Source organism: Sapajus apella, unplaced genomic scaffold (genome assembly GCF_009761245.1).
Source record: "Sapajus apella isolate SASKATOON/1434 unplaced genomic scaffold, GSC_monkey_1.0 scaffold106, whole genome shotgun sequence".
Taxonomy (NCBI): Eukaryota; Metazoa; Chordata; class Mammalia; order Primates; family Cebidae; genus Sapajus; species Sapajus apella.
In genome coordinates this window covers 3,737,528-3,759,093 of record NW_022437046.1, presented here as the reverse complement: position 1 = coordinate 3,759,093, position 21,566 = coordinate 3,737,528, and the positions used below count along the sequence as shown (strand labels likewise).

At 39.7% G+C, this 21,566-nt stretch overlaps 1 protein-coding gene across 1 annotated transcript in view; it reads left to right on the top strand.

Annotated features, from left to right (window-relative positions):
• XRRA1 (X-ray radiation resistance associated 1) overlaps positions 1-21,566 on the top strand; it is a 115,797-nt gene that overhangs the window by 43,921 nt on the left and 50,310 nt on the right. The window contains exons 9-10 of the mRNA XM_032259073.1: positions 4,657-4,785; positions 5,469-5,686. Coding sequence (XP_032114964.1) covers positions 4,657-4,785; positions 5,469-5,686 — 347 coding nt within the window. The remainder of the gene's footprint in view (positions 1-4,656; positions 4,786-5,468; positions 5,687-21,566) is intronic.

Sequence of the window (21,566 nt, the reverse complement as noted above, 5' to 3'; positions counted from 1 at the left end):
ATTGCTTGAGCCCAGGAGTTCAAGGCCAACCTGGACAATATAGTGAGACCTCGTCTCTACAAAAATAAAAATAAAGATGTGGGTCTCCAGACAAATATCAGTGTCATTATTTTCTTCCCACTCATCTATCTAGATTCAATATCCTATGTGAGTTCCTCCTCTGCCAACCGCTTAAACGTTGGTGCTCCCCAGTCATTCACCCTCAACCTACTGTTTTTCTTAATTTTTTTACTCTTTGTTGGTGGTCTCTTCTCCTCACAAGTCTTCTGAGCTATAAGCCCATTTAGTCTACGTATCATATCCAATTCCTGACACACAGCCCCATGCCAATAAGTCCTCCTTCTTGTTCTCTCCTTCTTTCTTTTCCTGGCTTCATTGACTGGCACTTCTCCCCATCTAGTATTTAGTTGTCCAGGGTAGAAACCTGGGCATTAGCCCAAATTTTGCACTCCCTCATTCCACACATTCATTCAATCACCAGATGCTGTGAACTGTACTTTAAATTCTTCTCAAACCTCCTCATTCCTGTTATCCTCCTGTTTGGTCTCAGTCTACAGTTTCTTGACTCCCAACCCATCCTCCTATCTGTCAGCCAGAGTGATCTTCCTGAAATGCACATGTGATTCTATCACTGCCCTGCTTAAGGTCTTTTAGCAGGTTCCCACTGTCCTAAAGATAAACTCCATTAACATCACTCACGAGGCTTTTCATGGCCTGACTCTGCCTACTTCATCCTCCTTTCTCTTCACTTTTTCCATTCATCATATACCTCATCTATTCTGAACTATTTGTGTCTCCATTTCTCGCTATTTTCTCTGGGTGAGTGAGGGGAATCATATTTGACCCAGTCTATCTTTAGACTACTCTATTACTTGTTTTGAGCTGGAATCTGCTACTTTGGCTCTTGCATTAGGCCTACTCTCTTTCTGCTTCAAACCATACAAGTCGGCTTTCGCAGGCATGACTAGCACAAAGCAGAGGATAAATTGTTACCTCCTTTCTTTTAGTCACTGTATTCCAAACAACGCCACCTAAAAGAGCACTAGCTTTTTAGTAGCCACATCATAATCCTCTTTTACACACACACAGTCTGTTAAGCCATTTCTCCCTTATCCTGTGTGTGTGCACAGTTGGTGTTCTGTATCTTAACACAGAGGCTGATCTGACGTTTGTCCTAATTTAAGTGCTTGCTAAGTTTCATCGTGTTTGTTGCAGCCCTTGGTTCAATCTTTTGAGTGATATTTTTAGCCTAATCCAAAGTCTTATAGTATAAAGTAAAAGAAATCCCCTTGTACCATATATATAGAGGATCTAGGCTCAGAGATGCTCAACACTAGTGGGAAGTCGCACAGGAAGCAACGCAGCAGCAGCAGCACTGGAGCCAGAGCTCAGCAATCCTGCCCCCCTTCCCACACATCTTCTAATATAATACACAAATTCCCATTGCTGAATCCAACCACTGCACATACCCTTAGCTTCTAAAAACTTTCATTAAATCTCTCAGATTTTAAAAAGTTTTAATTCTGTTTGCCAAAAGAAGTGATCATAAAAATAGCACCACTCTGAACAGCTGGAAACCCCAGCTTCTCCACTACTGACGGACTGCCACTTCAAAGAACTCTTCATCCAAAACTGCCTCCAGAGGGGCTCAGTGGGAAAGCCTGCTGCTTTCCTCTGAAGCTAGGCATCTGTCTTCTCACCCATCTGATGGCTGCCCCTCTATTTTAAGACATCTATTTTAGAGACAAAAAAAAAAATGAAACTTTCCCATGCTATAATTAGGGTGGAACTTTAAAAAGGCAAAGTAGTGTAACTCGTCACAAGAGACAAGACAGAGCCAGCTTCTACATTACGGAGCTTAACAGGAAATTTTTAAAGGCTTATTTCTTAGCTGCTTCATATTTCACTGGAGTAAAATAAAGATTGGCCAATAGATTATAAATCAACAGAGCTGCTGTGCACTGTTCTGTAATAGCTCTCAGATATTAAAAATTCAGTGTAGGAAAGTTGGTCCTTCCAGAAAGAGGAAAGGACACATCCGTGACCTTGAAATATTATGAACTATAAAGGCTTCCTGCCTTCTCTGTTACATGTCTCTGGTCTTTGGACTTCAGGCCTATTCTGCACACTGCTGCCAGGGCCCTGTCCTTTTTTTTTTTTTTTTTGAGATGGAGTCTTGCTCTGTCACCAACCTGGAGTGCAGTGGTGTGATCTCAGCCCACTGCAACCTCCACCTCCCAGGTTCAAGCAGTTCTCCTGCCTCAGCCCCACAAGTAGCTAGGACTACAGGCGTGCACCACCGCACCCAGCTAATTTTTGTATTTTTTAGTAGAGACGGGTTTCACCATGTTGGCCAGGATGGTCTCAATCTCTTGACCTCATGATCCACCTGCCTTGGCCTCCCAAACTGCTGGGATTACAGGCGTGAGCCACCATACCTGGCCCTGACCTGTCCTTTTTTGCAGTCAGGACTGTCATTATCTGTAGAAGTCTCTCAGTGTTAGGATACGGGGAAAAAAAAGACAGGGGAGAATTTACTGCAAGAACATTGGGGAATCTCACAGCCATGCCTTAGGGTCATGCTGAACGTAGGCCCTGAGCATTGTGGAGCAGCCTGGAAGTTCTGTCACTCAGCTTTCACATCTCCTCCTCTCTGTGACTTGCCACATTTTTCTTTACAGGTGGGCTGCCTGTGTCTTTCTGGACCCCATGATGGGAAACATGGCTGCCAATAGCTTCTAATTATGTTACAGATCCAGCCACGGAGAGAGTTATTTTTTTCCATGTTCCCTCTCTTTCACACTGCTTAAGACCATGACAGTTCCCTTTCCATTCCTCATGGTTTTGCTTAAACATTGCCTTTCCTGAATAGGTGCCTTCTCTACCTACTTCTTTTATAGTGTTTGTCTCACTGCATGCTGTGTGTCCACCTACTCCACAGACTGTAAGCACCTAGAGGGGAGGGATATGTTCTTTTCTAGTATTCTCAGTACCTGGCCACATAAATGTATGTTAAAGAAATTCATGAGTGTGAATAAACAAATTAAATAGTAATACATTCATTTAGAATATATCCTCTCTAAATTCACCTGTGAAATATCCCTGACTTCAGGTATACATCACTGCCTACCTTTGCTAAGCTCTCTTTAGCCCAGGCATCAGCTCCTCCTTTCATTTCCCCACCCTTTAATCCACATGAGACTAGTAGATGTGAATGTGAGAGGTGACATTTGGCAGTGGAAAGGGCATGGGATTTGGAGTCAGACAGATCTAGGTTCTAGTTTGAATTGTCCCACTTTCTTTTTTTTTTTTTTTTTTTTTTTTTTTGAAAAAGGGAGTTTCGCTCTTATTCCCCAGGCTGGAGTGCAATGGTGCCATCTCGGCTCACCGCAACCTCCGCCTCCCGGGTTCAGGCAATTCTCCTGCCTCAGCCTCCTGAGTCGCTGGGATTACAGGCATGCACCACCATGCCCAGCTAATTTTTTGCATTTTTAATAGAGACGGGGTTTCACCATGTTGACCAGGATGGTCTCGATCTCTTGACCTCGTGATCCACCTGCCTCAGCCTCCCACAGTGCTGGGATTACAGGCTTGAGCCACCGCGCCCGGCCCTGTCCCACTTTCTAGTTATGAGACTATAGGCAAACTTCTCTGAGCTTCATTTTCTTAATCTGTAAAGGAGATAAATAATACCTGTCTTTTGATAACACATACAAAACATGTAGCACAATGCCAGAAATGCAGTAGGTGCTGAGGAAATGTTAGTTTCCCTTCCCCTTGTTGTGTGTGTGTGTGTGTTTATGGCTTATATATGTGTATACTATATGCGTTTGTGCCTATGTGTATTATTCGGGTGTGTGGGTGGCATACAGTGTGGAGGGAAGACTGAAAATGCTATTTGCATCATCTGCCTGTGTGGAAGAGAGTTACCTAAGTCTCATCTACCTGAAGGACACAAATGAGATCACATTAATGGCAGTACTTAAAATGTCACCACTTTCTGCCCACCCATGTAATTCGGGGCATCACCCCCTTAAATCTCACTCTTAGGTGTTTCTGGGAATCCTCAGAGAGTTGAGTTTAAGAAGAAACTTCTCCACTCCTTACTCATGTGTTCATTTTATGAAGCCATTTGATAAGTGAACCTCACTGCAGCCAGGGATGGTGCCCTTAATCCACCCTACTTTACCCTACTAGTTGGCAAAGCTGTGGTCTATAACAAGGGCATTGTCTCCCGGTGCTCCCATGGTCACCAGTCTACTAGGTGACACAGCATAACAAAGAGTCTTCCTGAGCCAAAGTTGTGCAGTGATCTACCTGCAGAATGCTCCCTCTAGTTTGGCCTCTTTCACCCTGGTATTTTCTATAAGCACTACCTATACAGTCTCCCGCCCTGGCCTAACCTGGTCTCAAGGATGTGTGTAACCTTTCTCCATAAAGAAGACGATATGGTATGTATAAATAGAGTTTGGGGAAGGAGAGGGTGGGGAGGGAATTATACTTCCTCTGCATCCCTACAGGCACCTCTTTTGGGCACTAGAGCAGTTCCTAAGCTGGTTAGACCTCCTGGTTGATTCCTTGTCCTCTTCAGCATCCTGGGAATGGTGGAGTTTGTCACCCGATCTTGCTCATTACCCAAGATCTTTGCACTCACAGGGAGGCATCTGTAACATCGCTCACAAGCAAGAGGTACATCCTGAGGTTCCCAGCACTGGAGACACTGATGCTGGATGACAACAGACTCTCCAACCCCAGTTGCTTTGCCAGCCTGGCTGGGCTCAGGAGGTAAACCCGTAAGCCTTTCTCTGCTGGGCCTCCTCTAAACCACAGGCTTTCTCATACTCAGTACCCCCTTGCATTTCTAGCTGTTCTGGAGCCAAATGGCTTGGGTTTAAATCCCAGCTCCACAATTTACCTCTACTGTGTAGCCATGGGCAAGTCATTTCTCCCCTCTGAGCTTTAGCTCCTCCATAAACATGGCAGTCAGTGAGGACATTTCTGATCATGTGACTGAATTAGAAGCAGCGAAGAGAAAGGAAAACAGGAGATTTTACCCAAGATCGGATCCTGACCCTGACAGTGGAGACAGAAAATTTTTTTAAATAATGAGAATTAGAAAGAGAAATTTAACTCCTGAGTTCTAACTGAAGTAAAGAAAATACTGGCATTTACATCCCTGGAAAATTTACTTTGGATTCAACTACCTTTTACTGAATACTACTTTGTGCCAGGCCATTTACATATTCCCTCATTTAATCTTCGCAAGAACCTTGAAAGGTTATTAAATATTATCCCCATTTTAGAGACAGGGATATTGAAGCCCAGAGAGAGTAAGTCACTGGCTCAAGGTCACACAAGAGAAATAAGTATCCAAGCCTGATTCCATGTTTTTTCCCTGTAGTTGCTTGGTAAACAATCCTGAGGTATCATTATTGCTATGATTCTGTATTCACTTTCCTTAATTGAAGACTGAAAAAGTTAAGCCTGGACGAAAACAGGATTATCCGGATTCCATACCTACAGCAAGTTCAGCTCTACGATGAGTCGGGGGATTGGACTGGAGGCAGGGAAAGTCCCCAGAAAGAGCCCCAATTCATGCTGCAGTCCAAGCCATGGATGCTTGAGGACTCAGATGAGCAACTGGATTACACTGTACTGCCCATGAGAGAGGATGTTGACCAGACAGGTGAGTGACACCCCTTGTTCCCAAAATTCTAGCCCAATAGTGAAAACACACTTCTGAGAGTTTATTTTAAAAGTCTCACTTGGTCAGGATGAATATCACGAATTGAATTTGCTGATTCTTTGTCAAGGTTTTTTGCATCTATCTTTGGGAGATATGTTGGTGTATTGATTTCTTTTGTTACAGAATTCTTGTTAGGATTTATAATCAAGGTTATGCTTGCCTCATAAAATGTGTTTGGAAGTGTTCATTTTTTTTCTGTTTCCTAGAAAAGTTTATATACTATTATTATTTTGTCCTCAAATTTTGGAAGAATTCACCATGAGATCACATGAGCCTGAAGTTTTCTTTGTAGAATGAGGTTGAAAGTATGCAAATCTAAAAGCTTAGAGGAGGACCCCCTGACATCTGAAATTTAGACCTCTGAGGAAGAGGTGCTGCTTAGCTGCTGGTTTCTCTGCTGTGATGGGCTTCATGTAGCTGAGACCCAGATCTCTGAGACGAGGATACTGGCCAGCTGGTGCTGGTGCCTATGAAGAAGTCAAAATGAAGCTAGTTTATAAAAATTGGAAAAACTGCAAACTGGATTCAGCTACTGCTGGGGAAAGACTTGCTAGACTAAAGCAAGAAAACAAAACAAACCAGAAACCGTATTATTCTAGTGACATTCACAGGAATCACAAGCAGTCAGGAAACCCATGGGAAGCAGGTAGGAAGGAATAAGCTCCTTTTTTTTCTTCTAGCTTTGTAGTCTCTCTTTAGCACCACCCATATTGCCAGAGTCTAACAGGAAACCAGCAGCCAAAGTAGAAATATGGTTTTGAGAGCCTGAGCTCCAGCATTCCAAAGCAGAATAAATAAAGATGGATTTCGAAGTAAAAAAATTTATATTAATAACTGGCCAGGCACAGTGCCAATTATTTTTGGAGGCCAAGGCTGGAGGATTGTTTGAGGCCAGGAGTTTGGGGCTGCAGTGAGCTGTGATCATGCTACTGCCCTCTGGCCTAGGCAACAGAGTGAGACCCTATCTCTATAAAAAATGTAAAAATTAGCTGGGTGTGATGGCATGTGCCTGTAGCCTGTGGTACCAGCTACTTAGGGGCTGAGGCAGGAGGATCCCTTGAGCCTGCAGTGAGCTATGAACGTGCCACTGCCCTCCAATCTGGGCAACAGAGTGAGACCCTGCCTCTAAAAATAATAATAACAACTTCATAAAGGGCACAATTATGTTATTCAGATTCTCCCTAAAAATACTTTTCTGTCTACTTGGTTTGTTAACTTTGGAAATAGGTGTATCAAAGTCTATCCCCACTATTGTGGATTTGTCAGTATCTCCTTGCACTTCTGGCATTTTTTTTTTCTGTGAGATTGGTTTGGTTCTCGGTTGCTAGGTTTGTGACCTTTATCTTGGTAGATTTTGTCTTTTAATCGTTGTAAAATATTCCAGATAAATTTGGTTTTGACTTGGGCCTCTATTTTGTATGATATGAATATTTATTTTAGAATATCTCAAAAACAATATAGCATTGCATAGTTGTCCTAATATGAGGTTTTTTTAACAGAAGAATTTAACTCACATGGTGATTATTGATATATTTTACCTTATTTCTACCATTAGTGTGTTTTCTATTTACCTATGCTTTTTATTTTTCTTTTTGTGAGCACTAAGTTTTCTTTCAATTGCAAATTTTTCACCAATTGTTTAAAGCAATAAATCTCATGTCTATATATCTAATGATTACCCTAAAAGTTTTACTTCTGGAGACAGCATCCCACCCTATCACCCCAGGCCAAAGTACAGTGGCACCATCGTGCTCAAACTGCATGGTTGAACTCAGGCTCAAGCGATCCTCCTGCCTCAGCCTCCCAAGTAGCTGGGACCACTGCACCTGGCTACACCCTACAACTTCTAATTCACATTTAAAAACTCACTTTTGTCTATCAATACCTAGAATCAACCATATTAAGAAAATCTTAATATGCATCTATCTACTCTACCCTACTCCCATCACTTCTTATAATGTAATAAACCCTAATAATAATTTAGATTGGTTTTAATTTTTAAAATTATGTATCAATAATTCTTTAGACAGAAAGATTGAACCTCATACTTAAGTTCTTTATAATGCGTACATATGTATAACTTAGGAGCAGAGACTCCTGTTTATAATACGACTCAGGTCCTAATATGGTATAATTTTTAGTCTCTTCAAAGTTCTTCTTGCCCTCTTATTTTTTCTCTTTCATCCTTAATTCCTACTCCCATTTCCTATTTTCATATAAATGTCTACTCTTATCCTGGATATATTTTCCTGGATATATGTATTTATCTTTGTAAAATATATATTATTTTGTGTGTAATGTGTTTGTAATTTACACAATGGTAATATGTTCTTGAGCTCTTTCTCTTACTTAGTTTTTTTCAGTCAACATTATTTTTAAGACCTTTCCTTCTTGCTGTATGTCCATCTAGTTATTGGCTTTTAACTAATGCGTAGTATTCTACGATATGTGCTCTAAACACATTTCACATATCTCTTCCCTTATTGATGAACACTTAGGTTGCTTATAACTCTCTTACTACAAATAGTGCTACAATTAACAACCTTGTGAACATCTTCTGCATATACCACTGTGCCAGGGTTTTCTTGGAATATTTACCCAAGAGTGGGATTGATGTATGACAGAGTATATGTATATGTAGTTTTAAAAACTGCCACCTGATTGTTCTTCAAAATGGTTGCTTCAGTGTACACTCACACGAGTAGTACATAAGGTTTCTTGTCTTCCTACATCCTTATCAATACTTGGTATTATCTTACTTTATAATTTTTTTAAGTTTTATTCTGGTAGGTATAAAGTGATATTTACCTTTAAAAACTTTTTAATTTATAATTTTTGTGGGTACATAGTAGGCGTATATATTTATGGGGCACATGAGATATTTTGGTACAGGCATGTAATATACACTTTTAGTTATTATTGACTATAGTCCCCCTGTTGTGCTACCAACTACTAGGTCTTCATTCATTCTTTCTATTTTTTTGTACTAATTACCCATCCCCACCTCTCCCCCAGGCCCTCACTATCCTTCCCAGCCTCTGGTAACCATCTTTCTACTCTCTGTGTTCATGAGTTCAATTGTTTTGATTTTTAGATCCCACAAATTAGTGAGAACATGCAATTTTTGTTCTTCTGTGCCTAGCTTATTTCACTTAACCTAAGGACCTCCAGTTCCATCCGTGTTCTTGCAAATGATAGAATCTCATTCTTTTTATTGGCTGAATAGTATTCTGTTGTATACATGTACCACATTTTCTTCATTCATGTGTTGATGGACATGTAGGTTGCTTCCATATCTTGGCTATTGTGAACACTGCTGCAACAAACTTAACAGTGCACATATCTCTCTGATATACCGATATCCATTCTTTTGGGTATATACCCAGCAGTGGGATTGCTAGATCATACGGTAGCTCTATTTTTAGTTTTTGAGGAATCTCCAAACTGTTCTTCATAGTGGCTGTACTAATTAACATTCCCAGCAACCGAGGGTTCCCTTTTCTCCACATCCTCACCAGAATTTGTTATTGCCTGACTTTTGGATAACAGCCATTTTAACTAGGGTAAGATGGTATCTCATTGTAGTTTTGATTTACATTTCTCTGATGATCAGTGATGTTAAGCACCTTTTGATATGCTTGTTTTCCATTTGAATGACTTCTTTTGAAAAATGCTTATTCAGATCTTTCGCCCATTTTTTAGTCAGATTATTAGATTTTTCCCTGTGGAGTTGTTTGAGCTCCTTATATATTCTGATTATTAATCCCTTGTCAGATGGGTAGTTTGCAAAATATTTTCTCCCACTGTGTGGGTTGTCTTTTGTTTATTGTTTCCTTTGTTGTACAGAAGCATTTTAACTTTATGTGATCCCATTTGTCTATTTTTGCTTTGGTTGCCTCTGCTTGTGGGATAGTACTACTCAAGAAAATTTTGCCCAGACCAATATCCTGGAGAGTTTCCTCAATGTTTTCTTGCAGGTGTTTCATAGTTTGAGGTCTTATATTTAAGTCTTTAATATATTTAGATTTGATTTTTCTATAAGGCAAGAGATGGAGTCAAGTTTAATTCTTCTGCTTATGGATATCCCATTATCCCAGAACCATTTATTGAAGAGACTGTTTTTTCCCCAATGTATGTTCTTGTCACCTTTGTTGAAAATGAGTTCACTGTAGGTGTGTGGATTTATTTCTAGGTTCTCTATTCTGTTCCATTGGTCTATATGTCCATTTTTATGCCAGTACCATGCTGTTTTGGTTACTATAGTTTTATAGTATAATTTGAAGTCAGGTAATGTGATTCCTCCAATTTTGTTCTTTTTGCTCAGAATAGCTTTGCTATTCTGGGTCTTTTGTAGTTCCATATAAATTTTAAGATAGTTTTTTCTATTTCTGTAAAGAATGTCATTGGTATTTTGACAGCGATTGCATTGAATCTCTACGTTGCTTTCAGTACTATGGATATTTTTAAAATATTGATTCTTCCAGTCCATTAACATGGAATATCTTTCCATTTTTATGTGTCCTCTTCAATTTCTTTCATTGGTGTTTTTTTTTTGTTTGTTTGTTTGTTTGTTTTGTTTTGTTTTGAGACGGAGTTTCACTCATGTTACCCAGGCTGGAGTGCAATGGCACCATCTCGGCTCACCGCAACCTCCGCCTCCTGGGTTCAGGCAATTCTCCTGCCTCAGCCTCCTGAGTAGCTGGGATTACAGACACGCACCACCATGCCCAGCTAATTTTTTTTTGTATTTTTAGTAGAGATGGGGTTTCACTATGTTGACCAGGATGGTCTCGATCTCTTGACCTCATGATCCACCCGCCTCAGCCTCCCAAAGTGCTGGGATTACAGGCGTGAGCCACCGCGCCCGGCCCTCATTGGTGTTTTATAGTTTTTATCATAGAGATCTTTCACTTCTTTGGTTAAGTTAATCCCTAGGTATTTAATTTTACTGGTGGCTATTGTAAATGGGATTCCTTTTTCATTTCTTTTTCAGATTGTTCACTGTTGGCTTATAGAAATGCTACCAATTTTGTATATTGACTTTGAATCCTGCAACTTTACTGAATTTGATTATCAGTTCTAATTGTTTTTTTGTGGAATCTTTAGATTTTTCCAATATAAGATCATCTCATCTGTAAACAAGGACAATTCAACTTCTCTTCCAGTTTGGATCCCCTTTATTTCTTTCTCTTGTCTGATTGCTCTAGCTGAGACTTCCAGTAATCAGTTGAATAAAGGTGGTAAAACTGGGCATCCTTGTCATGTTCCAGATCTAAGAGGAAAGACTTTTAGTTTTTCCCCATTTAGTACAATACTAGCTGTGTGTCTGTCATGTATAGCTTTTAATATATTGAGGTATGGTTCTTCTAAACCTAGTTTTTTGAGGGATGTTGAACTATATTAAATCAATTTTTCAAATTTTCAGCATCAATTGAAATGATCATATGGTTTTAGTCCTTCATTCTGATGATGTGCTGTATCACATTAATTGATTTGTGTGTGCTGGAACATCCTTGCATCCCTGGGATAAATCCCACTTGGTCAGGATGAATGATCTTTTTAATGTACTATTGAATTTGTTTTGCTAGTATTTTGTTGAGGATTTTTGCATCAATATTCATCAGATATATTGGCCTGAAGTATTATTTTTTTTAAATATGTCTTTGTCTGGTTTTGGTATCAGGGTAATTCTGGCCTCATAGAATGAATTTGGAAGTATTCCCTCTTCCTTTATTTTTACAGTTTGAATAAGATTAGTATTAGTTCTTTAAATGTTTGATAGAATTCAGGAGTGAAGCCATGACATCTCAGGCTTTTCTTTACTGGGAGGCTTTTTATTATGGCTTCAATCTTGTTATTTGTTATTGGTCTGTTTAGGTTTTGAATTTCCTCATGGTTCAATCTTGGTAGGTTGTATATTCTTAGAATTTATTATTTCTTCTAGATTTTCCAATTTATTGGCATATAGTTGCTCATAGTAGCCACTAATATCCTTTGAATTTCTATAGTGACAGTTGTAATATCTTTTCATCTCTGATTGTATTTATTTGGGTCTTCTCTCGTTTTTTCTTAGTCTAGCTAAAGGTTTGTGAATTTTATTTATCTTTTCAAAATTCCACCTTTTTGTTTCATTGATCTTGTGTAATGTTCGCTTCATTTCAAATTCATTTATTTGTGCTCAGATTCTTTTCTTCTACTACTTTTGGGTTTGGTTTGCTCTTGCTTTTCTAGTTCTTTAATACACATCATTAGGTTATTCATTTTAAGTTTTTCTACCTTTTTTATTTTTATTTTTGAGATGGAATCTTGTTCTGTAGCCCAGGCTGGAGTGCAGTGGTGCGATCTCAGCTTACTACAACTTCCACCTCCCAGGTCCCAGTTTAAGCAATTCTCCTGCCTCAGCCTCCCAAGTAGCTGGGATTACAGGCATGGGCTACCATGCCCAGCTAATTTTTGTATTTTTAGTAGAGACAGGGTTTCACCATGTTGGCCAGGCTGGTCTTGAACTCCTGACCTTGTGATCTGCCCGCCTCGGCCTCCCAAAGTGTTGGGATCACCTTGATCCCAACACTTGAGCCACCTCACCCAGCTGTTTTTTTACTTTTTTGATGTAGGCACTTGTAGCTATGAATTTCCCTATCAGTACTGTTTTTGGTATATCCTATAGAGTTTGGAATGTTGTGTCCATTAGCATTTGTTTCAAGAAATTTTTTAAATTTCTATCTTAATTTCTTCATTGACCCACTGGTCATTTAGTAGCATATTGTTTAATTTCTATGTGTTAATATAGTTTCCAAAATTTGTCTTGTCATTGATTTCTAGTTTTATTCCATGGTCAGATTAGATATTTGATATTATTTCAGGATTTAAAAAAATGTTTTAAGACTTCTTTTGTGACCTAACATATGGTCTATACTTGAGAATGATTTGTGTGCTAAGGATAAAAATGTGTATTCTGAAGCCACTGGAGGAAATGTTCTGTAAATATCTCTTAAGTCCATTTTTTTCTGTGGTGCAGATTAAGTCCAATGTTTCTTTATTGATTTTCTGTCTGGGAGATCTGTCCAATGCTGAAAGTGGGGTGTTGAAGTCTCCAGCTATTTCTGTACTGGATTTTAACTCTATCTCCAATAATACTTACTTTTTATATTTAGGTGCTCCAGTGTTGGGTGAATATATATTTGTAATAATTATATCTTCTTGCTGAATTGACCCCTTTATCATTATAAATGATCTTCTTTGTCTCTTCTTATAATTTTTGTCTTGAAATCTATTTTGTGTGATATAAGTATAGCTATTCCTGTTCTTTTTTGGTTACTGTTTGCATGGAATATCTTTTTCTATCCCTTTATTTTCAGTCTATGTGTATCTTTTTAAATGAAGTGTGTTTCTTCTAGGCAGCAAATTATTGGGTCTTGTTTTTTCATCTATTTAGTTACTTTGTCTTTACTGGAGAGTTTAGTTTATTTACATTTAGTGTTATTATTAAGCCGGGACTTACTCCTGCCATTTTCTTGTATTTTCTTCTTGTTTTGTGGTCTTCTATTTCTTCTTTCCTTCCTGTCTTCCTTTTACTGAAGGTGGTTTTCTCTGGTAATATGTTTTAATTTCTTGTTTTTTCTTTTTTGTGTATCCATTGTATATTTTTGATTTGAGGTTGCCGTAAGGCTTGCAGATACTATCTTATAACTCATTATTTTAAACTGATTGCAACTTAACACTGATTGCACAAACATGCAAAAAGAAAACTAACAAAAACTCAACACTTTAACTTGGTCCCCCACTTACTTTTTGTTGTTTCTATTTATGTCTTATTTTACTGTTTACGTCTTGAAGAGTTGTTGTAATTATTGTTTTTGATTGGTTCATCATTTAGTCTACTTAAGTCAAGCAAAGTTTACACGTGACCACTACAGAGTTACACTATTTTGTGTTTTTCTGTATGCTTACCATCACTAGTGAGTTTTGTACCTTCAGATGATTTCAGCTTGCTCATTAACATCCCTTCTTTGAGAAGAACTTCCTTTTGCATTTCTTGTAGGACAGATCCTGTGTTAATGAAATCCTAAGCTTTTGTTTGTCTGGAAAGCTTTTTATTTTTTCTTCATGCTTAAAGAATATTTCTGCTGGATCTACTATTCTAGGGTAAAAGGATTTTTTTGTTTTTGTTTTTTCTTTTAGCAGTTTAAATACATCATGCCGCTGTATCCTAGCCTGTAAACTTTCCACTGAAAAGTCCCCTGCCAGATATGTTGGTGCTCCATTGTATGTTATTTCTTATCTCTTGCTGCATTTGGGATCCTTGACCCTTGGAAATTTGATTATTAAATGTCTTGAAGTAGTCTTCTTAGGGTTAAATCTACTTGGTGTTCTATAATCTTCTTATACTTGAATGTTGGTATCTTTGTCTAGGTTTGGGAAGTTCTCTGCTATTATCCCTTTGAATAAACTTTCATCCCTATCTCATGTTCCACCTCCTCTTTAAGGCCATTAACTCTGTGCTTCTAAGGCTATTTTCTGGATCTGGTAGGCATACTTCACTGTTTTTTATTCTTTTTTCTTTTGTCTCCTCTGAGTATTTTCCAGCTCACTAATTCTTTCTTCTGCTTAATCCTTTCTGCTATCAAGAGACTCTGATGCATTCTTTAGCATATCAATTACATTTTTCAGCTCTAGAATTTCTGCTTGATTCTTTTTAATTATTTCAATCTCTTTGTTAAATTTATCTGATGGAATTCTGAATTCTTTCTCTGTGTTATCTTGAATTTCTTTGAGTTTCTTCAAAATAGCTATTTTGAATTCCCTGTCTCCAGGGCATACATCTCTGTTTCTCCAGGATTGGTCCCTGGTGCCTATTTAGTTCATTTGGTGAGGTCATGTTTTCCTGGATTATGTTGATGCTCTTAAGTGTCTTCAGTGATTTATTATAGTCATCACAGTCTGGGCTTATTTGTGCTTGTCCTTCTTGAGAAGGCTTTCCAGGTATTTGAAGGGACTTGGGCCCAAAGCCCAATAATGCTGTAATTTTTGCAGACTTGTAAATGCATCACCTTGGTTGTATTAGGTAAGATGTGAAAGAATTCTCTGGATTACCAAGTGGACACTCTTGTTCTTTTCCCATACTTTCTCCCAAACTTATGGAATCTCTCTTTGTTCTGAGCCACTTGAAACTGAAGGTGTGGTGATGCAAGCACTCCTGTGGGCACCACCACTGGTGCTGTGCTGGGTCAGACCTGAAGCCAACACAGTACTGGGCCTTGCCCAGTGCCCTTCCCTTCAGGGTGGCAAGTTTCTCCAGGCACTGGGTGTGTCCAGAGATGCTGTCTGGGAGCCAGGGAGTAGAGTCAAGGACCTTAGCAATTTACACAATATTCTATTCTACTGCAGCTAATCTGGCACTCAAACCATAGTACAAAGTCCTTAACACTCCTCCCTCCTCTTCCACTGGCAGAGGAGGCTTTCTGTGGCTACCACCACCACCACCAGTTCATGGGAGATTCTGCCAGGACACTGACAATATTTGCTTAAAGTCCAAGGGATCTTTCCTCAGCTTGTGGTAAATGCTACCTTTCAGAGCAATGGACTCCTCTCTGACCCAGAGTGGGCCCAGAATCGCTGTCCAGGAGCCTAGACCTGGACTCGGAGACCTTGAGAGTCTGCTTGTTGCTTTACCTTACTGTGGCCGAGCCAGTGCCAGTGGTACAAGACAAAGTCTCTTTTACTTTTCCCTCTTCTTTTCTCAAACTTCTGTTTGAATCTTTCACCATAACCACTACAGCAGGAAATGTGCTGCATCACCCCTGAAGCCAGGACATCTCAGACCTTAAGGCCCATAGTGTACTCCCTCAGTATTGCTGCTGGTTATTCAGGGCCAAAGGGCCCTTTAGTTAACAGGGGATGAATCCTTCCAGGACTAGGTCTTTCCCTTCAAAACAGCAGGGTGTGCTGGTTTTCCATTTTGGCCAAGCGTGTGTTTAGAAATGTCAGGGAGCTAGGGTTATCAAGGGTCCAAGGGCTCTTTCATCCAGTGGTGATGAATCCTGCCAGGACTGAGTCCTTCCCTTGAAAGCAGTGGGTTCCCTTTTGGCCCAGGGTGTGTTTAGAAATGTCATCTGAGAACTGGGGCCTGGAATGGAGACCTCATGGGTCTGCCCAGTGCCCTATCCTCCTGTGCCTGAGCTGGTATCTAAGATACAAGACAAAATCCTCTTTGCTCTTCGCTCTCCTCTCCTTAAGTAGAAGGAAGGAGACACTTTTATTGCTGTAAATTATACTGCCTGGGGTTAAGGGAGAGGCGGCACAAGCACTGCCTTAGCTGCACTAGCTGGTGTCCCTGTAGGTCATGTGCCACCCTAGTTCACTGACTCTAAGCCCAGCCTAATACTAGGAGTTGCCTAAGAATTGCAGCTCTTGTGTTCTAGACTGCCTTTCAAGTTTATCTAGTTTAGAGCACTTCAGCCAATGGTGGCAAGGCTGGCCAAGAAACTTAAGTTCCAATAGCTGGAATGGGTGATGTCCCTCTGGTTAGGGGCTGGTCCAAATTCTGTCTCTGTGTGCCAGCACTAACAGCCCAGCATAGCCTTATTCTCTGCTGTGACAGGGAAGCACAGAGTTCAATGTAAGGTCCCTCGGTTGCTGTGCCTTCTCTCCCCCAAATGCACAGATTCTCTGCACTGCATGGCTACTGCCGGGGGATGAAGGAGGGGTGGCATTGGTGACTTAAGACTGTCTGTCCCACCCTCCTCAATACCCCTTTCAGAGATATGAAGTTAAAACCAGTTACTGCGATTGCTCACCTGACTTTTAGTTCTTGTGATAGTGCTCTTCTGTGTATAGAGAACGGTTAAAAATTTGGTGTTTAGGGGAGGCAGGGACAAATGGTATAGGCTTCTATTCTGCCATCTTGCTCCGCCCTTCTTGGTTACTGTTATTTGTTTTAATGTGCACTTTTCTATCCGCTGTCAATATTAAGCATTCTCCATTTACTTAGCTATTTGTTTTTCTACTTCTATGAATTGGTATTTCATATCCCTGGACAGTTTTAATACCTTCTTTTATTATTACCTGTGTTAACTTTATGTATAGTAGTATAGATGACATTTTTAAGAGAAATTCTTAATTTTTTAAACTTTTATTTTATTTCGGGTTTAAGGGTTGATATGGTTTGGCTGTGCCCGGACTCAGCTCTCATCTTCAATTGTAATCCCCATAATTCCGACATGTTGTGGAAGTGACCTACTGAGAAGTGATTGGATCATGGGGGCAGCTCTCCCCACGTTGTTCTCATGATAGTGAGTTCTCACTAGATCTGATGGTTTTATAAGTGCTTGGCAAGTTTCTTCTTCATTCATTCCCTCACCTGCCACCTTGTGAAGAAGCTGCCTGCCTCCCCCTTGCCTTCTGCCATGATAGTAAGTTTCCTGAGGCCTTCTCACCCATACAGAACTGTGAGTCAATTAAACCTCTTTTCTTTATAAATTACTTAGTCTCAAGCAGTTCTTATAGCAATGAGAGAATGGACTAATATGGGGAACATGTGCACATTCATTATATAGGTAAATTGCATGTCATGGGGGTTTGATGTACAGATTGTGTCATCACCCAGGTTATAAGAATAGTGCTGCACAGGTAGTTTTTCAGTCCACACCCTTTACCCACCCTCTGCCCTCAAGTAGATGCTGGTGCCTGTTTTTCTTTTCTTTGTGTTCATATGTACTTGATGTTTAGCTCCCATTTATAAGTGAGAACATTCAGTACTTGGTTTTCTATTCCTCTGTTAGTTTCCTTAGGATAATGGTCTCCAGCTCCATCTATGTTGCTGCAAAGGACATGATTTCATTTTTTTTATGGCTACATAGTATTCCATGGTATATATGTACCACACCAAAATATGTACGTTTTCTTCATCCAGTCTACCATTGATTGGCATTTAAGTTGATTCCATGTCTTTGCTATTGTGTATAGCGCTACAGTGAACATACATGTGTATATATCTTTGTAGTAGAATGATTTATATTCAATAATGGTATTGCTGTATTAGAATATATGTAGTAGAATGATTTATACACAATAATGGTATTGCTGGATTGAATAATTCTGTTTTTTAATTCTTTCAGAAGTTGCAAAACTGCTTTCAACAATGGCTGAACTAATTTATATTTCTTTTTTTTTCCCCCCATTTATTTATTTTATTGCATTTTAGGTTTTGGGGTACATGTGAAGAACATGCAAAATTGTTGCATAGGAACACACGTGGCAGTGTGATTTGCTGCCTTCCTCCCCATAACCTACATCTGGCATTTCTCCCCTTGCTATCTCTCCCCAGCTCCCCACCCCTCACTGTCCCTCCCCTATTTCCCCCCAACTGACCCCAGTGTGTAGTGCTCCCCTCCCTGTGTCCATGTGTTCTCATTGTTCAACACCCACCTATGAGTGAGAACATGCGGTGTTTGATCTTCTGCTGTTCTGTCAGTTTGCTGAGAATGATGGTTTCCAGGTTCATCCATGTCCCTACAAAGGACCCAAACTCATCGTTTTTGATGGCTGCATAATATTCCATGGTGTATATGTGCCACATTTTCCCTATCCAGTCTATTGTCGATGGGCATTTGGGTTGGTTCCAGGTCTTTGCTATTGTAAACAGTGCTGCAATGAACATTCGTGTACACGTGTCCTTATAGTAGAACGATTTGTAATCCTTTGGATATATACCCAGTAATGGGATTGCTGGGTCAAATGGAATTTCTATTTCTATGTCCTTGAGGAATCGCCACACTGTCTTCCACAATGGTTGAACTAATTTACACTCCCACCAACAGTGTAAAAGTGTTCCTATTTCTCCACATCCTCTCCAGCATCTGTTGTCTCCAGATTTTTTAGTGATCGCCATTCTAACTGGCGTGAGATGGTATCTCAATGTAGTTTTGATTTGCATTTCTCTGATGACCAGTGATGATGAGCATTTTTTCATATGTTTGTTGGCCTCATGTATGTCTTCTTTTGTAAAGTGTCTGTTCATATCCTTTGCCCACTTTTGAATGGGCTTGTTAGTTTTTTTCTTGTACATCTGTTTTAGTTCTTTGTAAATTTTGGATATCAGCCCTTTGTCAGATGGGTAAACTGCAAAAATTTTTTCCCAATCTGTTGGTTGCCGATTCACTCTAATGATTGCTTCTTTTGCTGTGCAGAAGCTGTGGAGTTTGATTAGGTCCCATTTGTCTATTTTGGCTTTTGTTGTCAATGCTTTTGGTGTTTTGGTCATGAAGTCCTTGCCTACACCTACGTCCTGAATGGTTTTGCCTAGATTTTCTTCTAGGATTTTTATGGTGTTAGGTCTTATGTTTAAGTCTTTAATCCATCTGGAGTTAATTTTAGTGTAAGGTGTCAGGAAGGGGTCCAGTTTCTGCTTTCTGCACATGGCTAGCCAGCTTTCCCAACACCATTTATTGTGCAGGGAATCCTTTCCCCATTGCTTGTTTTTGTCTGGTTTGTCAAAGATCAGATGGTTGTAGATATGTTGTGTTGCCTCCGAGACCTCTGTTCTGTTCCATTGGTCTATATCTCTGTTTTGGTACCAGTACCATGCTGTTTTGATTACTGTAGCCTTGTAGTATAGTTTGAAGTCTGGTAGTGTGATGCCCCCCGCTTTGTTCTTTTTGCTTAGAATTGACTTGGCTATGCGGGCTCTCTTTTGGTTCCATATGAAGTTTAAGGTGGTTTTTTCCAGTTCTGTGAAGAAGGTCATTGGTAGCTTGATGGGGATAGCATTGAATCTGTAAATTACTTTGGGCAGTATGGCCATTTTCATGATATTGATTCTTCCTAACCATGAACATGGAATGTTTCTCCATCTGTTTGTGTCCTCTCTTATTTCGTTGAGCAGTGGCTTGTAGTTCTCCTTGAAGAGGTCCTTTATATTCCTTGTTAGTTGTATTCCTAGGTATTTTATTCTCTTTGTGGCAATTGTGAATGGAAGTTTGTTCTTGATTTGGCTCTCTTTAAGTCTGTTATTGTTGTATAGGAATGCATGTGATTTTTGCACATTGATTTTGTATCCTGAGACTTTGCTGAACTTGCTTATCAGTTTCAGGAGGTTTGGGGCTGAGACGGTGGGGTCTTCTAGATATACAATCATATCGTCTGCAAATAGAGACAATTTGACTTCTTCCTTTCCTATTTGAATGCCCTTTATTTCTTTTTCTTGCCTGATTGCTCTGGCTAGAACTTCTAATACTATATTGAATAGCAGTGGTGAGAGCGGGCATCCTTGTCTGGTGCCACATTTCAAGGGGAATGCTTCCAGTTTTTGCCCATTCAGTATGATATTGGCTGTTGGTTTGTCATAAATAGCTTTTATTATTTTGAGATACGTTCCATCGATACCTAGCTTATTGAGTGTTTTTAGCATAAAGGGCTGTTGAATTTTGTCAAAGGCCTTCTCTGCATCAATTGAGATAATCATGTGGTTTTTGTCTTTGGTTCTGTTTATGTGGTGAATTACGTTTATAGACTTGCGTATGTTGAACCAGCCTTGCATCCCCGGGATGAAGCCTACTTGATCATGGTGGATAAGCTTTTTGATGTGCTGCTGCAATCGGCTTGCCAGTATTTTATTGAAGATTTTTGCATCTCTGTTCATCATGGATATTGGCCTGAAGTTTTCTTTTCTCGTTGAGTCTCTGCCGGGTTTTGGAATGAGGATGATGTTGGTGTCATAAAATGATTTGGGAAGAATTCCCTCTTTTTGTATTGTTTGGAATAGTTTCAGAAGAAATGGTACCAGCTCCTCTTTGTATGTCTGGTAGAATTCAGCTGTGAACCCATCTGGACCTGGGCTTTTTTTGGGTGGTAAGCTCTTAATTGCTGCCTCAACTTCAGACCTTGTTATGGGTCTGTTCAGGGTTTCGGCTTCTTCCTGGTTTAGGCTTGGGAGGAGGCAAGTGTCCAGGAATTTATCCATTTCTTCCAGGTTTAGTAGTTTGTGTGCATAGAGTTGTTTGTAATAATCTCTGATGATGGTTTGAATTTCTGTGGAATCTGTGGTGATATCCCCTTTATCGTTTTTTATTGCATCACTTTGGTTATTCTCTCTTTTCTTTTTTATTAATCTGGCTAGTGGTCTGTTTATTTTGTTGATCTTTTCAAAAAACCAGCTCCTGGATTTATTGATTTTTTTGAAGGGTTTTTTGTGTCTCTATCTCCTTCAGTTCTGCTCTGATCTTAGCTATTTCTTGTCTTCTGCTAGACTTTGAGTTTTTTTGATCTTGCTCCTCTAGCTCTTTCAGTTTTGACGATAGGGTGTCAATTTTTGATCTCTCCTTGCTTCTCATGTGGGCACTTATTGCTATATATTTTCCTCTAGAGACTGCTTTAAATGTGTCCCAGAGATTCTGGTATGTTGTGTCTTCATTCTCGTTGGTTTCGAAGAACATCTTTATTTCTGCCTTCATTTCATTGTTTATCCAGTCAACATTCAAGATCAAGTTGTTCAGTTTCCATGAAGCTGTGCGGTTCTGGGTTAGTTTTTGAATTCTGAGTTCTAACTTGATTGCACTGTGGTCTGAGAGACTGTTTGTTACGATTTCCGTTCTTTTGCATTTGCTAAGGAGTGATTTACTCCCAATTATGTGGTCAATTTTAGAGTAGGTGTGATGTGGTGCTGAGAAGAATGTATATTCTGTGGCTTTGGGGTGGAGAGTTCTGTAAATGTCTATTAGATTTGCTTGGTCCAGGTCTGAGTTCAAGTCCTGGATATCCTTGTTAATTTTCTGTCTGGTTGATCTGTCTAATGTTGACAATGGGGTGTTAAAGTCTCCCACTA